Source organism: Bombina bombina, chromosome 6, assembly GCF_027579735.1.
Source record: "Bombina bombina isolate aBomBom1 chromosome 6, aBomBom1.pri, whole genome shotgun sequence".
Taxonomy (NCBI): Eukaryota; Metazoa; Chordata; class Amphibia; order Anura; family Bombinatoridae; genus Bombina; species Bombina bombina.
The window spans coordinates 307,314,039-307,337,511 of NC_069504.1; the positions used below are offsets into that span (position 1 = coordinate 307,314,039).

The window sequence follows — 23,473 nt, forward strand, 5'->3', positions numbered from 1 at the left end:
TACCCCTTCATGCTGTCTTGGTAGCAGCAGCAGGCTTTTTGGCCTGTTTACCCTTGTTCCAGCCTTGCAATGGTTTCCATGCTGGTTTGGGCTGGGGTGCGTTATCCTCTTGCCTAGTGACTGTAGAGGTAGAAGCCGGTCCGTTCCTGAAATTGCGAAAGGAACAAAAATTAGACTTATTTTTAGCTTTGAAAGGTCTATCCTGTGGAAGGGCATGGCCCTTTCCCCCAGTGATATCTGAAATAATTTCTTTCAACTCTGGCCCGAATAGGGTCTTACCCTTGAAAGGAATATTAAGCAATTTTGTTTTGGATGACACATCCGCCGACCACGATTTTAGCCAAAGCGCTCTACACGCCACTATTGCGAAACCAGAATTTTTCGCCGCTAATTTAGCTAACTGAAAAGCGGCATCTGTAATGAAAGAATTAGCCAACTTCAGGGCGTGAATTCTATCCATGACTTCATCATAAGAAGTCTCCTTCTGGAGCGAGTTTTCTAATTCCTCAAACCAAAAAGCAGCTGCAGTGGTTATTGGAATAATGCAAGAAATTGGTTGAAGAAGAAAACCTTGTTGAACAAAAATTTTCTTAAGTAAACCTTCTAATTTTTTATCCATAGGATCTTTGAAAGCGCAACTGTCTTCTATTGCTATTAGCTAGCGTTGAAACTGCCCCCTCTACCTTAGGGACCGTCTGCCACGCGTCCCTTCTGGGGTCAACAATGGGGAACATTTTCTTAAATATAGGAGGGGGAACAAAATGTACACCTGGCTTCTCCCACTCCTTATTCACTATATCCGCCACCCTCTTAGGTAACGGAAACGCATCAGTGTGTACTGGGACCTCTAAGAATTTATCCATTTTACACAATTTTTCTGGGACCACCAAAGGGTCACAATCATCAAGAGTAGCTAGGACCTCCTTAAGTAGAGCGCGGAGGTGTTCTAGCTTAAATTTAAATGCTATGCCTGCTGAGAAACTTTTCCTGTGTCAGAAATTTCTCCCTCAGACAGGCCCTCCCTCACCGCCAAGTCAGATTGATGCGAGGGCACTACAGATAAATTATCCTCTGCGTCTGCTTGCTCATTTTCTGTATTTAAAACTGAGCAATCACGCTTCCTAGGAAAAGCTGGCAGTTTGGATAAAAATGCTGCGAGAGAATTATCCATTACTGCTGCTAACTGTTGCATAGTAATAGCAATTGGCACGCTAGATGTACTGGGCATTGCTTGCGCGGGCATAGCTGGTGTTGACATAGAAGGAGAGGATAGTGAGCTATCCTCACTACCTTCAGCTAAAGAATCATCTTGGGCTATATCTTTAAGCGTGATTGTACTGTCCTTAAGTTGTTTGGACGCTATGGCACACTTCACACATAAATTTAATGGGGGAACCACCTTGGCCTTTGAACATACAGAACATAGGTTATCTGAAGGGTCAGACATGTTTGACAGACTTAAACAGAACTTCAATGCAATAAAAATTATTTTTGACAAAAACGTTACTGTGTCTTTAAATAATAAAAGTGCACACTTTATTACGAAAACATCAAAAAACCATCAAATAAACATCCGATTTTAATGAAATTTTCACCACAGTGTCTTAATGCTTTGAAAGGATTTGAAATTTTCAGACCAATTAACCCCTTAATGCCCAAACCGGAGCTAATAACAGCAATTAACCTGTTAAAAACACTACAGTACTATGCCACAGCTTCCACTGTGGCCTTTACCTTCCTTAGGGATTATTTTAGTAGGAAATAAGCCTCTCTGGAGTCTTTTCTGATGCCTCTGGACTCCCCACGTGAAGCTGCATGAACTGCCTAAGCAAAACAACTGCACAATTGAGGCTTGAAAATGAGACCTCCTCCCTCTTCATTTCCAGAGTGGAGGGGCCTTTCTGACTAGAATAGTTGTCCAAATAAGTGCCAGGCACAAAATAAAACCCCAAAAGTGTTTTAAAGTCTGAAAAAACACCTTATTTATAGTGAAAACATGCTAAAAAGCAATCGATTTAGCCCACAATAGTGTCAACCAGCATAGAGCCCTTAATATAAGCCATAATTTTATACAGAGTCTAAGAAAAATGGCTTACCTATCCCAGAGGGGATTGCTGACAGTCTTCTAGCATTACTAGGTCTTGTTAGAAAAATGACTGATCATACCTGAAGCAGTTAAGCCTGCAAACTGTTCCCCCCAACTGAAGTTCTCTGGATTCAACAGTCCTGCGTGGGAACAGCAATGGATTTTAGGTACTGGTGCTAAAATCATATTCCTCTCGGCAGAAATCTTCATCACTTTCTGCTGCAGAGTAAATAGTTCCATCCGGCACTATTTTAAAATAACAAACTCTTGATAGAAGAATAAAAAACTACAACTAAACACCACATACTCTTTACCACCCCCGTGGAGATGCTACTAGTTAGAGCGGCAAAGAGAATGACTGGGGGGGCGGAGCCTGAGGGGAGCTATATGGACAGCTCTGCTGTGTGCTCTCTTTGCCACTTCCTGTAGGGATTGAGAATATCCCACAAGTAAGGATGAAGCCGTGGACTGGATACACCAATGTAGGAGAAATTGGGTTCAGTGTCCCTTTAAGTATATTGCTTCATGCTAAGGATGGAACTCACATAAAATTGAGTTTTTTTTGTCCATTTTGAGGCTTGAGCTAAATGTAATGTATAGTAACACAATGTTAATCATTCTTATGTTCTTATTTTACCTATAGGAGTCCCAGATGAAACATCAGCCTTTGAATTTAAATATAGTGTTAATGAACTATTTAACAACTGTAATGTAACATTACAGCATTTTATCTTTTAAATCCCTCTGAAATAGTAACAATGTAGTTTTATATGATATTGAACTATTTTATCAGTGTTTTACCTCATTAATAAATGTATCATAATTGAATTTCATTATTTTAGAATGCGTAACATTCTGATTTTTGAGTTATATTTATTATGACTAAAATATCTAAATACATGTGCATGAAGAACACAAGATGGTATTTCTAATGTTATTACTGCTATAGCTTGCTGGCATGTTTTATAAACAATGCTCTAACAATTTTAAAAGCAGGCTACTTTGTTTATTATAGCATTATATTTACATGTGTTTTGACTATTTTCAATTGCTGAAAGACAACTAGATTTATCAAATCCATTTCTCTGTAAATTATTTCTCACATAAATTATGTATGCAAGCTTAATTCTTAAAATGATGCATGTACTAAAAAAATATTTAAAGATGCACAGACGTCCATTTACATTTTTTAAGTTCACTTTTATTTAAACAATTGTAACTACCAATTTTCTTTAATACGAATATAGAAAAATGTATCATACAAAGCGTATAGAACTCCACAAATGCCAACTGATGTGTTTAATTAAGTGGGAGTATAGCTGATTAAAGGTCACAAATAATTTACCATTATTTCTATTTTACATATTTATACCATACATACAGAAACATCTTGCATTTTATTTAATTAAAAATCCATAAATAAATGGAATCAAAATTGTTCTCAGCTTCCACTGTGTTTCATTCTCACAAGTGTAAAATTTATTTAATTATTTGTTTCCTCTTCTCTTGCCGCATCCCCATCCACCACTGAGTTGCAAAGGATTATCTCGGAATGAAATGCGTTCTTTTCGCGGAGCTCCAGAGTCTGACTTCACTGGTGTATACAAGCCGTTACCTAAAAAAAAAAAAAAAGTTTTCAATTAAAGGGACACTGAAGCCAAAATGAAACTTTTACGATTCAGATAGAGCAAAATCTTTTCATATGTACACTTTCAGAGGCACCAGCGTCTATTGAGTGTGTGCAAAAGTGCACAGTATATACATACCGTATATGTGTTTTGTGATTGGCTGATGGTATCCACATGATGCAAGAGGAGTGAAAATGGAATTAACTTTTAAATTTGCCAGAAAAAAAATCTACATTTGAAATTAAGTGCTAGTGCATTGTATTATTATTATGTATTTGTTGATTATAAAATTCTATGGAATTTAATGGTCCTTTAATGTAAGGCAAAACTGTTATTTTTACAAAGAAAAAAGCATTTTATTTAATAGATTTTATGCCAAAGGCAAACACAGAAATTAATTTCAAACATGGGGATTTGTGTGTGATTCTTGGTGCAGATGGAAGGTATTTATGTAGAACAATGTTAGATTTAATGACGTAAAGGGACATGAATCGCAAAACATTTCTTTCATGATTCAGCTAGAAAATACAATTTTAAACAGCATTTCAATTTACTTATATTATCTAATTTGCTTCATTCTTTAGATATCCTTTGTTGAAGATAAATCATGCACATGGGTGAGCCAATCACAGGAAGCATCTATGTGCAGCCACCAAGCCTATTTAAATATGTTTTTCAACAAAGGATATTATGGGAATAAAGCAAGTTAAATAACAAAAGTAAATTGGAAAGTTGTTTAAAATTGTATGCTGTTTCTGAATCATGAAAAAAAAATGGGTTTCATGTCCCTTTAAAAAGACTAATTAAAAACAGATTTTATATTAAAGGTACAACCTACTTGAAAATTTTTAGTGTTTAAAAAATAGATAATCCCCTTATTATCCATTCCACAAATTTGCATAACCAACACTGTTATATTAATATAAATTGTAGCTCTATTATTACCTTGTATTTAAGCCTCTGCAAACTGCCCCTTATCTCAGTGCTATTTACAAGCTTACATTTTAGTCAGTTAGTCCTTGTTCACGCACAGCTCCACAGGAGTGAGCACAATGTTATCTATATGGCCCACATGAACTATTACTGTATGGCTGTGAAAAGTTAATAAAATGCACTGAGATAAGAGGCGGCGTGTAGGGCCTCAATCCGATATGCAGCGTCGCCCGCAAAAGCCGGCGACGCCAAATTTTGCGATGGTTTGGTATCACATATACGGCGTAACATAGAAGTTACGCTCGTATATTTCTGCCTTCGGCCGTGGTTTTTTGGCCCATAGACAGGTATACCAAACCAGCGCAGTTTGGTATCCAATATACAGCGTAAGGACTTACGTGGCGAAAATCCTACCTCGCCACAAATTGCAGGCGTAGTAAGCCTAACGCTGTGTATTGGAGCCCCATAACTCCCTAAACTGGCTGCAAAATAAAACCTAACACCTAACGCATGCGCAATGTCTATCTACCTGTCAACCGCGATCCCCCGCCGCATCCCTAATAAAGTGTTTAACCCCTAAACCGCCGCTCCCGGACCCCGCCGCCACCTACATTATCTATATTTCCCCCTAATCTGAGCCCGCTACACCGCCGCCACCTATATTAAATTATTAACCCCTAATCTAATCCCCCTATACCGCCACCACCTATATTAAATTATTAACCCCTAATCTAATCCCCCTATACCGCCTCCACCTATATGAAATTATTAACCCCTAATCTAATCCCCCTATACCGCCGCCACCTATATGAAATTATTAACCCCTAATCTAATCCCCCTATACCGCCGCCACCTATATTAAATTTTTAACCCCTAATCTAATCCCCCTATACCGCCGCCACCTATATTAAATTAATTAACCCCTAAAATATCCCTACCACTAAACCTAAGTCTAACCCTACAAATAGCCCTGAAAAGGGCTTTTTGCGTGGCATTACCCCAAAGTAAACAGCTCTATTGCCAGCCCTTAAAAGGGCTTTTTGCGGGGCATTGCCCCAAAGTAATCAGCTCTTTTGCCTCTAATCTAAATCCCCCTACACCGTCGCCACCTATAATAAATGTATTACCCCCTAATCTAATCCCCCTACACCGCCGCCACCTATAATAAATGTATTACCCCCTAATCTAATCCCCCTACACCGCCGCCACCTATATTAACCCTAATTATATTAGGGTTAATATAGTTAATATAGTTATTATATTATATATATTAACTATATTAAACCTAATTATATTAGGGTTAATATAGTTATTATATTTATATTAAGTATAATAACCCTATCTAACTCTAACACCCCTAACTAAATTCTTATTAAAATAAATCTAATCAGACAATAGAATGCAAGCTCAATCTGATTGGCTGATTGGATCAGCCAATCGGATTGAACTTGAATCTGATTGGCTGATTGAATCAGCCAATCAGATTTTCTTACCTTAATTCCGATTGGGTGATAGAATCCTATCAGCCAATCGGAATTCGAGGGACGCCATCTTGGATGACATCATTTAAAGGAAACTTCATTCATCTTTCAGTCGTCGGGCCAGCTGGATGTTCCGCGTCGGAGGTCGGAAGAAAGAAGATTGAAGATGCCGCTTGGAGGAAAATTTTCGCCCCGATGGAGGACCTCTTCTTTGCCACTTGGATGAAGACATCGCCGGGATGGAAGACTTCTTCTTTGCCGCTTGGATGAAGACATCACCCGGATGGAAGACTTCTTCTTTGCCTCTTGGATGAAGACATCGGCCCGGCTGGAGGAAGACGACTCATGGTAGGGGGATCTTCTGGGGCTTAGTGTTAGGTTTTTTAAGGGGGGTTTGGGTGGGCTTAGAGTAGGGGTATGTGGGTGGTGGGTTGTAATGTTGGGGGGTGGTATTGTGTTTTTCTTTTACAGGCAAAAGAGCTGATTACTTTGGGGCATGCCCCGCAAAAAGCCCTTTTAAGGGCTGGTAATAGAACTGTTAACTTTTGTAATTTAGATTAGGGTAGGGAATTTTTTTTATTTTGGGGGGCTTTGTTATTTTATTAGGGGGCTTAGAATAGGTGTAATTAGCTTAAAATTCTTGTAATCTTTTTTTATTTTTTGTAATTTAGTTTAGTGTATTTAATTGTATTTTAGTTTAGATATTTGTAGTTTATTTAATTTATTGATAGTGTAGGTGTATTTGTAACTTAGGTTAGGATTTATTTTACAGGTAAATTGGTAATTATTTTAACAAGGTAGCTATTAAATAGTTATTAACTATTTAATAGCTATTGTACCTAGTTAAAATAAATACCAAGTTACCTGTAAAATAAATATAAACCCTAAAATAGCTACAATGTAATTATTAATTATATTGTAGATATCTTAGGGTTTATTTTATAGGTAAGTATTTTGATTTAAATAGGAATATTTTAATTAATAATATTAATATTAATTAGATTTATTTTAATAAGAATTTAGTTAGGGGTGTTAGGGTTAGATAGGGTTATTATACTTAATATATATATAATATAATAATTATATTAACTATATTAACCCTAATATAATTAGGGTTAATATAGTTAATATATATATAATATAATAACTATATTAACCCTAATATAATTAGGGTTAATATAGTTAATATAGGTGGTGGCGGTGTAGGGGGATTAGATTAGGGGGTAATACATTTATTATAGGTGGTGGCGGTGTAGGGGGATTAGATTAGGGGGTAATACATTTATTATAGGTGGCGGCGGTGTAGGGGGATTTAGATTAGAGGCAAAAGAGCTGATTACTTTGTGACAATGCCCCGCAAAAAGCCCTTTCAAGGGCTGGTAAAAGAGCTGATTACTTTGGGGCAATGGCCCGCAAAAAGCCCTTTTAAGGGCTGGCAATAGAGCGGTTACTTTGGGGCATTGCCACGCAAAAGGCCCTTTTAAGGCTTGTAATAGAGCTGATTACTTTAGTGGGATTAGATTAGGGGTTAATGTATTTAATATAGCTGGCAGCGGTGTAGGGGGATTAAATTAGGGGTTAATAATTTTAATATAGCTGGCGGTGGTGTAGGGGGAATAAATTAGGGGTTAATAATTTTAATATAGCTGGCGGCGGGGTAGGGGGATTAGATTTGGGGTTAATAATTTTAATATAGCTGGCGGCGGGGTAGGAGCTCACATTAGGGGGTAGGTAATGTAGGTGGCGGCGGTGTAAGGGGCTCACATTAGGGGGTAGTTAATGTAGGTGGCGGCGGTGTAAGGGGCTCACATTAGGGGGTAGTTAATGTAGGTGGCGGCGGTGTAAGGGGCTCACATTAGGGGGTAGTTAATGTAGGTGGCGGCGGTGTAAGGGGCTCACATTAGGGGGTAGTTAATGTAGGTGGCGGCGGGGTCCGGGAGCGGCGGTTTAGGGGTTAATAACTTTATTAGGTGCGGCGGGGTCCGGGAGCGGCGGTTTAGGGGCTAATACATTTATTATTAGGAGAGTGAGGGGGGATAGCGGATAGAGGGGTATACGTGTCGGGCTATGTTTGGGAGGCGTGTTAGACAGTACGGGAGATTTAATAACTTAGTCAGGTTTTGTAGGCGCCGGCAGTTTCTAAAGTGCCGTAAGTCACTGGCGACTCCAGAAATTTGTACTTGCGCAGATTTCTGGACATCGCTATTTTTTCTGACTTACGGCACTTTAGCAATTGCCGGCGAGGTATATTGGATAGCTCGAGTTGCGAGTTGAAACTACGGGCGGCGGGGGTTCCCTCGCTTGCGCCGCAAACTACGATGTATATCGGATCGCGCCCTAGGTGCTTAAAACAAGCAGAGATTTAGAGGTTATAAAGTATATTAATATTACAAAGTTGGTTGTGCAAAGCTGGGGAATGGGTAGTAAAGGCGTTATCAATCTTTTTAACCATAACAAATCAAGTAGAATTAACAGTATTGAATAAACAGTCTGAAACTGTTTTCATAGAAACTAATCAAAGACATCCTATTTCATTTTTGGAAAATACATTGGCCTAGATTGGAAGCAGATTGCAAAAATATTAGCGCTAATGTATATTAACATTGCTTGAGCGCAAACAATAGCGATATTATTTCTGTACTCATATTAAAAGTCCAAAGGTATTTTGTAACAAGAACAAAAAAGGTGGACAATTAAAAGATGTGTACACTTAAAATAATAAAAAAAATGTAAACCACAATTTAAAGGGACATTATTATTTTGAAAGAGCATGCAATTTTTAACAACTTTCCAATTTACTTCTATTATCTAATTTGCTTCATTCGATTGATATCCAGTGTTAAAAAGCATATCTAAATAGCTTCTAATTGGTGGCTGCACATAGATGCCTCATGTGATTTGCTCACACATGTGCATTGCTATTTCTTCAACAAAGGGTACATAAAGAATGAAGTAAAATAGATAATAGAAGTAAATTGGAATGATTAAAATTTGTATTCTCTATATGACTCATGAAAGAAAAATGTTGGGTTTCATGTCCCTTTAAGCGTATACAACTCAGTAAGTAAGGATATGTTAACAGTCTGATCCGCAATCAGCAGAGATAGTCCATAAAGGAAAAAAAGGGGAGGAACCTGCCAAATGTTTGATTGTAGCATTTTGTTTACCTCACAGGAGAGAGAGGAGACATATAATAGTCAAGTCTATAAGATATACAAGAAAGCCAAAGGAATGGGCACTTACACTTTTATGAGCAATGACTCATCTCTTAGTAAACAGGCCGTCAGGTACAAAGCCCCGGCTACCAAGGAAGATCAGGAGCTCCAAGGTGGAATTTAAAATATATTTACTAATATAGGACTGTACTACAGGCTATCGTCACAAGGCTACTGATATTGCATGTAGAACTGTTTTCAGGCTCAGCAACAAGCTGAAGTAAAGACAAGTAAGCTGAGCAACAATTACAATGGTATGCTTAGTAAAAAAAAACCTTTAATGTGACACAGGTGTCCATTTTAGTCCTACAATAACATATTCACTAAGAGCTAAGTCAGAGCTCATAAAAGTGTAAGTACCCATCCATTCGGATCTCTCTTGTATATATTACAGACTTCACTACTGTGTGTCTCCTTTCTTTCCTGTGAGGTATTCAAAGCTGCTCCAATCAAACATTTTGTGACTCCCCCCCCACCCTTTTTTCCTTATGGACTGTCTCTGCTGATTGGACTTTTAACATATCCTTACTTAATTTTGAGTTGCATACACTTAAAGTTTGGTTTACCAAAGGTATTTTGTATAGCTTGAGTAATATTGCTCTTCCTCAACCAATCATGCAGGGGTTGTTAATAATGTTAGGAAGAAGAGGTCCAAGGCTTGCATGAATAACCCTGCACCCTAGCTTAAAGTGATGATAAATTCTAGTGTTTCAAAAACTACCCGCACTAAAAATAAAGGTGACTTTCATTCACAAGTTTATTTGGCCGCGGATTCACTGCTAACCTAAGCACCACCAGCCACCCACCCACAGCTCAAATTTTTCAATGAGGTGATATGTCCATCTGAGCCAATAGCCATGCTAGTATACATAATGGCTAGAATGGCTACTGGCTAAGAGGTGAAAATGTCAACTCATGGAAAAAATTTAACTTTGCTGTGGGCGGCCGGCAGCTCTTAGGTTAGCAGTGAAGCCACGACGAAATAAAGGTGACTTTTAAACTGCTTTTTTAAACTCATGAATGAAAGTCACCTATATTTTTAGTGCTCGTAAATTATACTGTTTTTGAAATGCTAGGATTTACCATTGCTTTAATAAATGGAGCCCATAGTGTTATCTTGTAGCATTCCATTTATTTTGGAGCACACGGTTATTAGATATGTGTAATTTTCATTGCTTTATTCATCATCTCTAATAGATAGAGAAACAAAATGAATGAACAAATGGCGTTTGTGTTCATTCAGTTTGTTGCTGCAAATAAACAAACGCAGGAAAAACAATTCAGTTTTGTTTTTCGTTTCAAAAACTAATAACAAAGCAACACAAATTTGTGCATGTCTAATTACTATTGTTTCTTATTACAAATTCCATTTAACGTGCAGAGCAGAATGATAAACAGATGGTATTTTCGTTCAGCTGCAATGAAGAAATGGTAAATACAAATAAAATCACATACTTGACGGGCCTCTAGATTGTCTTCTTGGTTCCTTATTTCTTTCCTTTTTCTGAGACGTGGAACTTGCAGAAGTCACAGAAACTATTTCTAAGTCCATAGGTTCACTTCTTGCATTAGTCTGCGATTGAGGAATCAAAAGATAAAAAACAAAAACATTTATTCAGAACTCTACAAACAATTCATAAAACAGAATGATCTGAGCTCAAAAACCCAATTAAATTAAACTTAAAATATATTTATTAAATTAAACTTAAAATATATATGTCCACCTCTGTTGTGTTGTACAATTATACATCAAACATCAAACATAGGTGTCCCCAAAGGTAGCTCATGGTCTTTAGCACCGGTCGCCAACCAGTGGTCCACGAGAAGATATTGGTGGTCCTTGACACCATCAAGCAGGAATGAATCTCATCTGATGGTGTCACCCCTGTCGTGCCACAACTCCCTACAGTGCCTGGCTGGACATCAGTGAAAACCGACGGAGAAGTTAAATTACAATCACCCTACGCACGTTGTGCAGTACTGCGCAACTTGTGTAGCTAGATTCTATTTTTAATTCCGCCCGCCCGGCATGCTGCTCAGAGAAAGATGCTTCCATTCTAAAGCCAGGAGAGGTTGGTATAGTTTTTGCTTGAAATAGTGGAATTAAAGTATATAAAAAAAGAAAATCCTAAAAAAAAATATTTCTCTCTTATATTTCATTTATTTTCTTCCCTTTACCTGTCTCTTTGTAGTAGTTTTCCTAATTCCTTCAGATGGACTTACATCACTGTTTGTCTTCCTCCCATCCATCTTTTTTTTTTAAATAAAATAATAATTATTTGTTATTCTAATAATTTTCCCGCGCACAAAGCCTTTCCACCTGAATTTCATTAATTGCCATCCAGCAGATCAGCCATATCCCACCAGTATTATAATAATTGCCAGTAACATCAGTCGTGGTTAGCTTACATCCATATTGAGAGCTTTCTGATATAAACTTAATTTATGACTCCAATGTCTGTCCATGATCATAAGTAGTTTTGAACAATTCCTAACTGGGAAGGTAACTTGGAAGTCTTGTGGTCCTTTTAAACATAATTATTTTTTCCCACTTTCTGCCTCTCTGTTTCCAGCACAAAATTTGGCACTCACCCTTCATCTGTCATTTGGAAGTATTCTCTCAATTCTGTCATTCAGCTATTTAATTCCAAAAAAATAATTCTTAAAAATGTGTAAATATATACATAATGTAAACTTAACTTTGGTTATACTAGATATGTACAGTATGTGTGTGTATTTATGTATATGTATATATATATACATATATATATATATATATGTATATATATATATATATATATATATATATATATATATATATATATAGACACACACACACATAGAGGTTTGTACCTTTTTTTTAAAAAAAAAAAATCATGTTAGTGGTCCACGGGATTCAAAATTGTGAGTTTAGTGGTCCCTGAGGTCCGAAAGGTTGGTGACTTCTGCCGGCTTCGTTGAGGACATATTGCCGCTTGGATGAAGACTTCTTTAGTTTAGGCTAGGGTTTTTTTTTTATTTTGGGGGGCTTTTTTATTTTGATAGGGTTCTTAGATTAGGTGTAATTAGTTTAAATTTCTTGTAATTTGTTTTTTATTTTCTGTAATTTAGTGTTTGTTTTTGTAATTTAGCTAATAGTATTTAATTTAGGTAAGTTATTTAATTGTAGTGTTAGGTGTTAGTGTAATTTGTATTTATTTTAGCTAGGTAGTTATTAAATAGTTAATAACTATTTAGTAACTATTCTACCTAGTTAAAATAAATACAAACTTGCCTGTAAAATAAAAATAAACCATAAGCTAGCTACAATGTAACTATTAGTTATATTGTAGCTAGTTTAGGGTTTATTTTATAGGTAAGTATTTAGTTTTAAATAGGAATAATTTAGGTAATGATAGGAATTTTATTTAGATTTATTTAAATTATATTTAAGTGGTCCTCCAGACGGGCAGAAGTGGTCCTCCAGAAGGCATCTTCTATCTTCATCCTTCCGACGCTGAGCGGCTCCATCTTCAAGACATCTGGCGCGGAGCATCCTCTTCAATCGACGGCTTCTTGCTGAATGAAGGTACCTTTAAATTACGTCATCCAAGATGGTGTCCCTTAGATTCCGATTGGCTGATAGAATTCAGCCAATCGGAATTAAGGTTGGCTGATCCAATAAGCCAATAGGATTGAGCTCGCATTCTATTGGCTGTTCTAGTTTAGCTTTAGTTATGAGTTTTATGCTACAGCTTTGTAGCATAAAACCCATAACTTCTGACTTTAAAATGCGTTAGGAATCTTGGCGGTATAGGGTGTACCGCTTACTTTTTGGCCTCCCAGGACAAACTCGTAATACCGGCGCTATGCAAGTCCCCTTTACGAAATTTACGTACGTTGATTTGCGGTAAGGCCAAAAAAGTGTGCGGTACACCTATACCTGCAAGACTCCTAATACCAGCGGGCATAAAAAAGCAGCGTTAGGACCTGTTAACGCTGCTTTTTACCTTAACGCAAAACTCGTAATCTAGCCGAAAGTGAGGTTGTTGAAGGTAGTTTAATGTTAAAAGTCATACACTATGGCAAGACTAAGCACAGCAACAATAAACAAGGTAGTTATACTGCATCAGCAAGGTGTCTCTAAGGCAGACATTTCAAGGCCGACAGAAGTTTCCATATGTGCTGTCCAAGCTCTTCTGAAGAAGCCGAAAGAAACAGGCAATGTTGAGGACTATAGAGGCAGTGGCCAGCCAAGAAAACTTAATGCAGCACATGAAAGACACATCATGCTGACTTCCCTTTAAAATCTGAAGTTCTCCAACATTGCAGTCAGGTTAGAATTGGTGGAAACCAGTGGGATCGAGTATACCCATCTACTGGTCTGAGGAAGTCTGGTCAGAAATGGTCTTCAAAGAAGACTTGTGGCCAAAAAGCCATTCCTCCAACGTGGAAACAAGACCAAGCAACTCAACAATGCATGAAAAGACAAAAACGTGGGTGCAGAAAATTAGCAGCAGGTGATCTGGACTGGTAAGTCAACATTTGAAAAATCTGGCTGTAGCAGAAGGCAGTTTGTTCACTAAAGGGCTGGAGAGTGGTACACAAATTTGTGTCTACAGGCAACAGTAAAGCATGGTGGAGGTTCCTTGCAAGTCTGGGGCTGCATTTTTGAAAATGGAGGATTTTCTGAAATGTTTAAATTTGGTCACAATTAACAGTCTCCTCAATGCTAAGAAGTACAGGCAGATACTTATTCATCTTGCAATACCATCAGGGAGGCATCTGATTGGCCCCAAATTTATTCTGCAGCTTGACAGACACCCTAAACATACAGCCAAAGCCATTAAGAACTATCTGCAGCATAAAGAAGAGCAAGGAGCCTTAAAAATGATGGTATGGCATCCACCCGAGCCCTGATCTCAACATCATCAAGTCTTTCTAAGATTACATGAAGAGATAGAAGCAACCGAGGCTGCCTAAATTCACAGAATAACAGTGGTTATGTCTCCAAGATGTTTGGAAGAACCTACATGTCAAATTCCTTAAAAAAACTGTGTGTGTGCAAGAATGACCAATGTGCCTAGAGAGATCAGTTTGCCCCTCACTGATGAGATTGCAGTATCTTGCTCAGATCTCTCTACCTAAGACTATCACAACAAAACTTGTATTTTATGAGTTTTTAATGAGAACACATAACATTTTTTTGTTCCCATTAATGAGACTATTTAAATAGGGCTAAAATCAAAAGTCCACGGATCATCTTAATTACTAATGGGATTCAATACCCAAGCTAGAGTTCACAAATGATACGGGAGGGACAAGACAGGGAACCTAAATGGAAGGCACCACTGCTTGAAGAACCTTTCTCCCAAAAGCGGCCTCAGCCGAGGCAAAAGTGTCAAATTTGTAGAATGTTGAAAAAGTGTGAAGAGAGGACCAAGTTGCAGCCTTGCAAATCTGTTCCACAGAAGCTTCATTTTTGAATGCCCATGAGGAATCAACAGCCCTCGTGTAATGAGCCGTAACTCTGAGGAGGCTGCTGTCCAGCAGTCTCATATACAAAACGTATGATACTCTTCAGCAAAAAAGAAAGAGAAGTAGCTGTTGCTTTGTGTTCCTTACGTTTTCCTGAGAAAATCACAAACAAAGAAGAAGACTGACGAAAGTCCTTAGTCGCCTGCAGGTAAAACTTTAAAGCACGGACAATGTCCAAATTGTGCAGAAGACGTTCCTTCTGAGAAGGAGGATTAGGACACAAAGAAGGAACAACAATCTCCTGATTAATGTTCCCATCAGAAACAACCTTAGGAAGGAATACTAATTTAGTACGTAAAACTACATTATCTGAATGGAAAATAAGATAAGGAGACTCATACTGCAAGGCCGAGAGCTCTGACACTCTCCAAGCAGAAGAAATAGCAACAAGAAATCAAACTTTCCAAGATAACAACTTAATATCTAAGGAGCCTCTTGAAGAACTTTAAGAACTAAATTAAGACTCCATTGAGGAGTAGCTGGTTTGAATACAGGCCTTATCCTGACCAAGGCCTGACAAAATGATTGTACATCTGGGACATCCGCCAGATGTTTGTGTAACAAAATAGATAAGGCAGAGATTTGACCCTTTAGGGAACTTGTCGATAATCCCTTCTCTAAACCCTCTTGGAGAAAAGACAAAATTCTAGGAATTCGAACTCTACTCCATGAGTAGCCCTTAGATTTGCGCCAATAGAGATATTTACGCCAAATCTTATGGTAAATATTTCTAGTTACAGGCTTATTGAGCCTGAATCAGCCCAGCTTGAATAAAATGAAGCGTTCAATCTCCGAGCAGTCAGCTTCAGAGAAACTAGATTTTGGTGAAGGAAGGGCCCCTGAATTAGAAGGTCCTTCCTCAACGGAAGTCTCCAAGGTGGCAGAGATGCCATCTCCACCAGATCTGCATACCAAATCCTGCAAGGCCAAGCCGGTGCTATGAGGATCACTGATGCCCTCTCCTGTTTGATTCGAGCAATGACCCGAGGAAGTATAGCAAACGGAGGAAATAGGTATGCTAGACTGAAGGACCAAGGAACCGCCAGAGCATCTACGAGCTCTGCCTGGGGGTCCCTGGACCTCGACCTGTATCTCGGGAGCTTGGCATTCTGTCGTGATGCCATGAGATCCAATTCCGGCTGACCCCACTTGAGAATCAGGTTTGAAAACACATTTCCGGATGGAGTTCCCACACCCCCGGATGAAAAGTCTGCCTGCTCAGGAAGTCCGCCTCCCAGTTGTCCACCCCTGGGATGTGGATCGCCGACAGACAGCAAGAGTGGACTTCTGCCCACTGGATTATTTTGGCTACCTCGGTCATCGCTAAGGAACTCCTCGTTCCTATCTGATGATTGATGTAAGCCACTGAAGTTATATTGTCCGACTGGAACCTGATAAACCGGACCAAGGCTAACTGGAGCCAGGCCAGAAGAGCATTGAAGATCGCTCTCAGTTCTAGAATATTTATAGGAATAACAGACTCTGACTGAGTCCCAGACTGCTCCCCACCCTAGAAGGCTGGCGTCTGTTGTCCCAATCACCCAAGATGGTCTGCAAAAGCAGGTTCCCTGGGAGAGGTGATCCGGTGACAACCACCATTGCAGAGAATCCCTTGTCTCCTGCTCCAGTAGTATTCGAAGAGACAAGTCTGCATAATCTCCATTTCATTGCCTGAGCATGCTTAACTGCAGAGGTCTGAGGTGGAACCGAGCAAACGGGATGATATCCATTGCCGCCACAATCAACCCGATTACGTCCATGCACTGAGCCACTGACGGCCGAGGAGTGGACTGAAGGACTAGGCAAGTATCGATAATCTTTGACTTCCTGACTTCTGTCAGAAAAATCTTCATAGACAGGGAATCTATTATGGTTCCCAAGAAAGTTACCCTTGTATTTGGAACTAAGGAACTCTTTTCAAAATTTACCTTCCATCCGTGAGATGTCTTGCTTGTTGAAAGGATGGCGCCTGGACTAGGATGTCGTCCAGATAGGGTGACACTGCAATGCCCCGTGACCGAAGCACCGCCAACAGCGTTCCCAGAACCTTTGTGAAAATTCTGGGAGCTGTGGCAAGACCGAAAGGAAGAGCCACGGACTGGAAGTGTTTGTCCAGAAAGGCAAACCTTAGGAACTTGTGAAGATGATCCCTGTGAATAGGAACATGTAGGTATGCATCCTTTAAATCCATAAAGGGTCATAAACTGACCCTCCTGGATCAAGGGAAGAATGGAACAAATAGTTTCCATCTTGAAGGACGGTACCCTGAGAAATTTGTTTAGACTCTTGAGGTCTAAAATTGGTCTGAAGGTTTCCTCCTTTTTTGGAACCACAAACAGATTGGAATAAAAACCCCGACCCTGTTCCTGTATTGGAACAGGAACAATCACTCCCAGGGCGGAGAGGTCTCTTATGCAGCGTAAGAACGCCTCTCTCTTTGTCTGGTCTGCAGATAATCTTGAAAGTAGAAACCTGCCTCTGGGAGGAAAACTTTTGAACTCTAGTTTCTATCCCTGGGACACTATTTCTATTGTCCATGGATCCTGAACATCACAAACCCAAGCCTAAGCAAAGAAGGAAAGTCTGCCCCCAACCAGATCTGGTCCCGGATCGGGGGCATGCCATTCATGCTGTCTTGGATTCAATAGCAGGCTTCTTGGATTGTTTTCCCTTATTCCAAGACTGGCTGGGTCTCCATGCAGGTTTAGATTGTTCCTGTTTAGAGGAGGAAGAAGAAGAATTTCCCTTGAAATTTCAAAAGGAACGAAAATTACTCTGTCATCCTTTCTGTTTATTTCTATTATCTTGAGGGAGAAGATGACCCCATACCTCCCGTAATATCAGAGATAATTTCCATTAGGCCAGGTCCAAACAAGGTCTTCCCCTTGTAAGGAATAGCCAGAAGCTTAGACTTAGAGGAAACATCAGCAGACCAAGGTTTTAACCATAAGGCTCTGCGAGCTAGAATAGAGAAACCCGAAATCTTAGCTCCCAGCTTGATAACTTGAAGGGAAGCATCCGTAATAAAGGTATTAGCTAGTTTAAGAGCCTTTATCCTATCCTGGATTTCATCCAAAGAAGTTTCTGTCCTGAGAGTCTCAGACAGTGCATCAAACCAATACGCCGCCGCAATAGTGACGGTAGCAATGCACACCGCTGGTTGCTATTGCAGGCCCTGGTGTACATATATCTTTTTGAGTAAACCCTCTAACTTATTCACTTTACCACTTCCTAGCACTAATGTAGGCAAAGAGAATGACTGGGGTGGGAGGGAAGGTAGGAGCTATTTAACAGCTTTGCTGTGGTGCTCTTTGCCACCTCCTGCTGACCAGAAGGTGAATATCCCATTAGTAATTAAGATGATCCGTGGACTCATTGTATCATAAAAAAGAAATACCAGCAACAGCAACATTTCCTCTATGCAGTTAGTTCTCTAGTAGTAACCTCACTCTTGTGCCAAACAACTAGATCCCTGAGTATATATAAAAAATTAGTTGAATACAGTAAACAGCTGGGTACTACGTAAGAACCTGAGCCGGCAAATAAGATTGAAGGAGACACCAGCTCCTTTTAGAGTTATACCCATGTGAGTGCATGTATGACCAGGCCCTAGTAACTCTTGAGCAACTGGACAAATTAATAATATGGGATCTCGCAATACGTATGTGTAGGTACAGTGTGTATGAAATAAATAATCCTGTAGTTTACTAGACGAGAGAATGGGCACAGAGGCTTAAGAAATTATAGAGGGTAATTCTAGCGGTACTTGGAAAACTGGGGAGAGGGAGCGACTAATCATAGGCATATATAGTAGTATTATTAGTATTATGAATAAGTGCCCCTATTTTTACCCAATTTCATTGTTAGAACCAGAAAGATTATTATGAAGTGTCTAATTGAAATAAGTTAGCAATTAGCTCCCTAGACTGAGAACTATGTCTTTGCAGTAGATGTAGGAGCAAGAAATATCCCATGTATTGCAACAGTTTGATAATACTAAAAGTCAGATTGGACCCAACCTCCACATTCACTTTAAATCTTAGAATTATTTCTTGAAGAAAGCCATGACGTAATTTGGACCCTCAAAATGTGCAAACACCCTGCTCTAGATATTTGTTCTCTGACCAGTCATAACCTACCATCTCAGTCGCCGATGGTGGGAGTAACTGTAGTTTGGAGGGAAGTGCTTATTACCTAAGGCAAGTTAATGCTAAAGGGCAAGAATTATTATATGGAGATACTCGTTATGGAGGGGGTTTATCTAGTTTTGCCAAGAGTCTGATTAGTGATCGTTGGGTCATCCCTTATTCTATTGACAGGAACAATAAAGTATAAGTATATAAACCTATTAAACCAGTGATTGCCACAAGAGGAGCTAAGTTATATGGTATTGAGTTAGTAAATGGACAGATAAATGGTGTAACTGATGTGGTCTACGTAAACACCTTTAGAAAGTTCCCCAAGCACAAAGTATGTAGTTTAATCTTAACACATATCCTAAAACCAATAGTGTAATGAACCATTCAGATAGGTGAGCATGCTGTCGAAGAATCTACTTTATATTCATGGCACTAGCTGCCAAGTCTCTTAATAGATGCACTACAGTGTGCATTGGCATCTGGAACAGAATTACCCCACTCCAATCCTTAAGTTCATAAGATCATCGGGGAGACACCTCAGTACCTGTTGCAGTGCAGACTTGATTGAGCGAAAGCTAAGGAAATGGAGGTATTGCTTACAACAGAGTTCTTGGACTTTCAATTCTAGTATGGGAACCGGTAGCGTCTGCTTGGGCTTAGATCTAGGATCCGCATATTGCTCCATCTCCTCCACTATTAGCTAAGGTCGAGTCACTTTTCTGTAATTCCACAGTCTCTTGATGTTTACTGCCACAACAACTTTCTGTACCTCATTTGAAGTGATGGAAGCGTTGTCCTCATAGCTAGTATGTATAGGATCCTCTGGGGAATCTATTCTCTTAGGTACCTGGTGTACGGCAACCAACGGCTCATATGTGTTTCTAGGTGCCAGGCTCTCCTCAGGCGAGGTATGTATATGTGAGTCGCCATCTGGAAGATTGCAAGCATTCCCATGTGCACCACAGCATTTGCTGATAAGCCTAGATAGCTGGGCAAAGTTTTCGTGTAGTGTGTCACTCAGATCTGATAGCAATTTCAACAGGATGGTTTCAATGTTTTGCATAGTTTGGCTTGCGTAGCATTATATTGCAGTTGGCGTGAAATTGAATGTTTTGCCTAATGTTATTTTTCTTTTTCTGTTACATTTTGCAAGGATGTCTCATTCTGATCCTAACTCGGATGTTACTGTAGAAACTATGATGCCCTGGAACACAAATTCTACAAAGCTAAGTGTGTTCTTTTCATTTTTTAAGCTGTTATTTCTTCAGCTCAATTATGTGGCATTTATTTATCATGTTTTATGCTAGCAATGTTTCTACAATAACATTTACTGTTTTTTACATATTCAGTTCATGTACTTGATTTCATCTGCAAACATCACATGTTTATGCTTAAATCATAAAAGGTTATGACTGCTATTATGCCTTTAAGTAAACTTACGAGGTCTTTTCAAAATTATTAATATTTAATTAACTTTGTTCTGACCGACAGCATACTTAAGTTTATTCTACTGATGAAGGTTTCTTTGGCTCAAAGGATCTTGTATCAGACAGTTTGTTAAAAATTCTCCTTAATTTTCATTTGAACATTTTTTGTTCTTTGTTAATGAAATTTTTCTATTTATAGCTTTTAGGAGTCTAGTTCTCCTATTAACTATCAGCTAGATTACAAGTTTGGCATTAAGAGTAAAAAAGCAGCGTTATGGCCCATAACGCTGCTTTTTCCCTAACGCTGCTACTACAAGTCTTGTCGGTATAGGTGTTGGCTAAAAGATTTCAATCAGCCAATAGGATTAGAGCTGCTAAAATCCTATTGACTGTTCCAATCAGCCAATAGGATGAGAGCTTAATCCTATTGGGTGATTGGAACAGTCAATAGGATTTTAGCAGCTCTAATCCTATTGGCTAATTGGAACAGCCAATAGGATTTAAGCAGCTCTAATCCTATTGGCTGATTAAAATCTTTCAAACAATAGGAATGCAAGGGACGCCATCTTGGATCACGTCAATTGCACTGAAGTTACAGTGTACGGCGGAGACCGTATGAAGAGGATGCTCCATGCCGGATGTCTTCAGGATGGTCCCGCTCCATGCTGGATGGATGAAGATAGAAGATGCCATCTGGATGAAGATCGAAGAGGCCGTCTGGATGAAGACTTCTTGCCGCATGGATGATGACTTTGCCGGCTGGATGGATCCTTCAAGCGGGGAATTCAAGAACTGTAAGTGGCTTTTCAGGGCAATGGGGAGCTTAGTTTTTTTTAGATAGTTATTTTATTTGGGGGGGTTGGTTGTGGGGGTGTTTGTATTTTTTTTTTTACAGGTAAAAGAGCTGATTTCTTTGGGGCAATACCCCACAAAAGGCCATTTTATGAGCCATTGGTAGTTTATTGTAGGCTAGGGTTTTTTTTTTATTGGGGGGGGGTTAATAGGGCTATTAGATTATTTGTAATTCTTTTTTATTTTTGATAATTTGTTTCTTATTTTTTGTAATTTGGTGTTTGTTTTTTATGTAATTTAGTTATTTTAATTTTTAGTAAGTTTAGTGTTTATATTTTAGTTTTTAGTGTAAGGCAGGTTATGTTTTATTTCACAGGTAAGTTTGTATTTATTTTAACTAGGTAGTAAGTAAATAGTTAATAACTATTTACTAACTAGTCTACCTAGTTAAAATAAATACAAACTTACCTCAGAAATAAAAATAAATCCTAAACTAGCTACAATGTAACTATTAGTTATATTGTAGCTAGCTTAGGTTTTATTTCACAGGTAAGTATTTTGTTTTAAATAGGTATTATTTAGTTAATAATTGTAACTTTAGTTTAGCTCTATTTTAATTATGTTAAAGTAGGGGTTAGGGTAAGGTTTAGGGTTATTTTTAGGGGTTAATATAGTTTAATTTAGCTTGTTGAGATGGGGGTCTGGTGGTTTAGGGGTAAATAGGTTTATTTAGTTAATAATTGTAAATTTAATTTAGCTATATTTTTATTATGTTAAAGTTAGTGGGTGTTAGGGTTAGGCTTAGGGTTACTTTAGGGTTAGGGTTACGTTAGGGTTAGATTTAGGGGTTAATGGATTTATTTATTGGTAGTGATGTGGGAGGCCAGAGGTTTAGGGGTTAATAACTTGTATAGTGGCGGCAACATCAGGAGCGGCAGATTAGGGGATAATAGTTTTATGTAGGTAGCGGCAGATTAGGGCTTAATAACATTATGTAGGCGGTAGCGATGTTAGGAGCGGCAGATTAGGGATTAATAACTGTATGTAGGTGGCGGCGATGTTGGGGGCAGCATATTAGTGGTGTTTAGACTCAGGGTTTATGTTAAGGTGTTTAAACATTATTTTCTGTTTCCCTATAGACATCATAGACATCAATGGGGCTGCGTTACGGAGCTTTTGTTTCCGCGATCGCAGGTGTTAGGCTTTTTTTTTTGCCGGCTCTCCCCATTGATGTCTATGGAGAAATCGTGCACGAGCACATCAAAGAAGCGCTTGTTTTCAGTGCAGTATGGAGCTCAACGTAACCATTTCGCCCGCACAAGTCTGCTTTTTTAAAACTCGTAATACCAGCGCTATAGGAAGGAGAAATAACGCTGCTTTTGTGGCGGTTGTTAAAATCCCTATAGCACTCAAAACTCGTAATCTAGCTGTATGTTAATAATCCTTTTAAAATCTGGATTTTAACATTTTTGCTTTTGAGGTTTTTTCCTATTCAATTTGAATATATCCTTAGTAGAGAATATTATGTAATGTTCTCTCATCCTTTGTTGTACAGTTAGAAAAGCAGTTTCAGATTCTCAAGTATTTAACTCTGTTTATTTACTTTAGATGTATTCATTTAATTATGTTTACCATATCTATTATTATGATTTCAAATATATTTTATCATCTCTCTCTTGTTAGGATAATAATTGGTTTGATTTCTATTATCTCCACTATTTCTGGAGGTTTAGAGTATTTTTCTGCCCTACTTTTAGTGCGGTGATGTAGATCAGTTGGTGAATGTCCTGACTACAAATGCTTGTTCTAGATCCAAGGGTCATAGATTCATTTCCCGGGAGGATTAATCCAGCCCATACGTCACTAGCTCATGGACTCTTGTCAATTACATGAAAGAAAACATAATTTATGTAAGAACTTAGCTGATAAATTAATTTCTTTCATAATGGCAAGAGTCCATGAGGCCCACCCTTTTTATGGTGGTTATGTTTTTTTGGATAAAAGCACAATTATATTTCCAGTTCCTCTTTTTGTATGCTTTTTTACTCCTTTGTGTTATCACCTCACTTCTTGGCTATTCATTAAACTGAGTTGTGGGTGTGGTGGGAGGTGTATTTATAAGCATTTTGAGGTTTGGGAAACTTCGCCCCCTCCTGGTAGGAATGTATATCCCATACGTCACTAGCTCATGAACTCTTGCCAATATGAAAGAAATGAATTTATCAGTTAAGTTCCCAGAACTGCACTCCATACTC

General features: G+C 38.6%; 1 protein-coding gene across 1 annotated transcript in view; it reads right to left on the reverse strand.

Annotated features, from left to right (window-relative positions):
- Positions 1 to 3,265: 3,265 nt before the first annotated feature.
- LRRIQ1 (leucine rich repeats and IQ motif containing 1) overlaps positions 3,266 to 23,473 on the reverse strand; it is a 725,247-nt gene continuing 705,039 nt past the window's right edge. Inside the window, exons 25-26 of the mRNA XM_053716929.1 lie at positions 10,799 to 10,916; positions 3,266 to 3,701 (exon numbers count right to left, since the gene is read on the reverse strand). Coding sequence (XP_053572904.1) covers positions 3,574 to 3,701; positions 10,799 to 10,916 — 246 coding nt within the window. The 3' untranslated portion in view covers positions 3,266 to 3,573. The remainder of the gene's footprint in view (positions 3,702 to 10,798; positions 10,917 to 23,473) is intronic.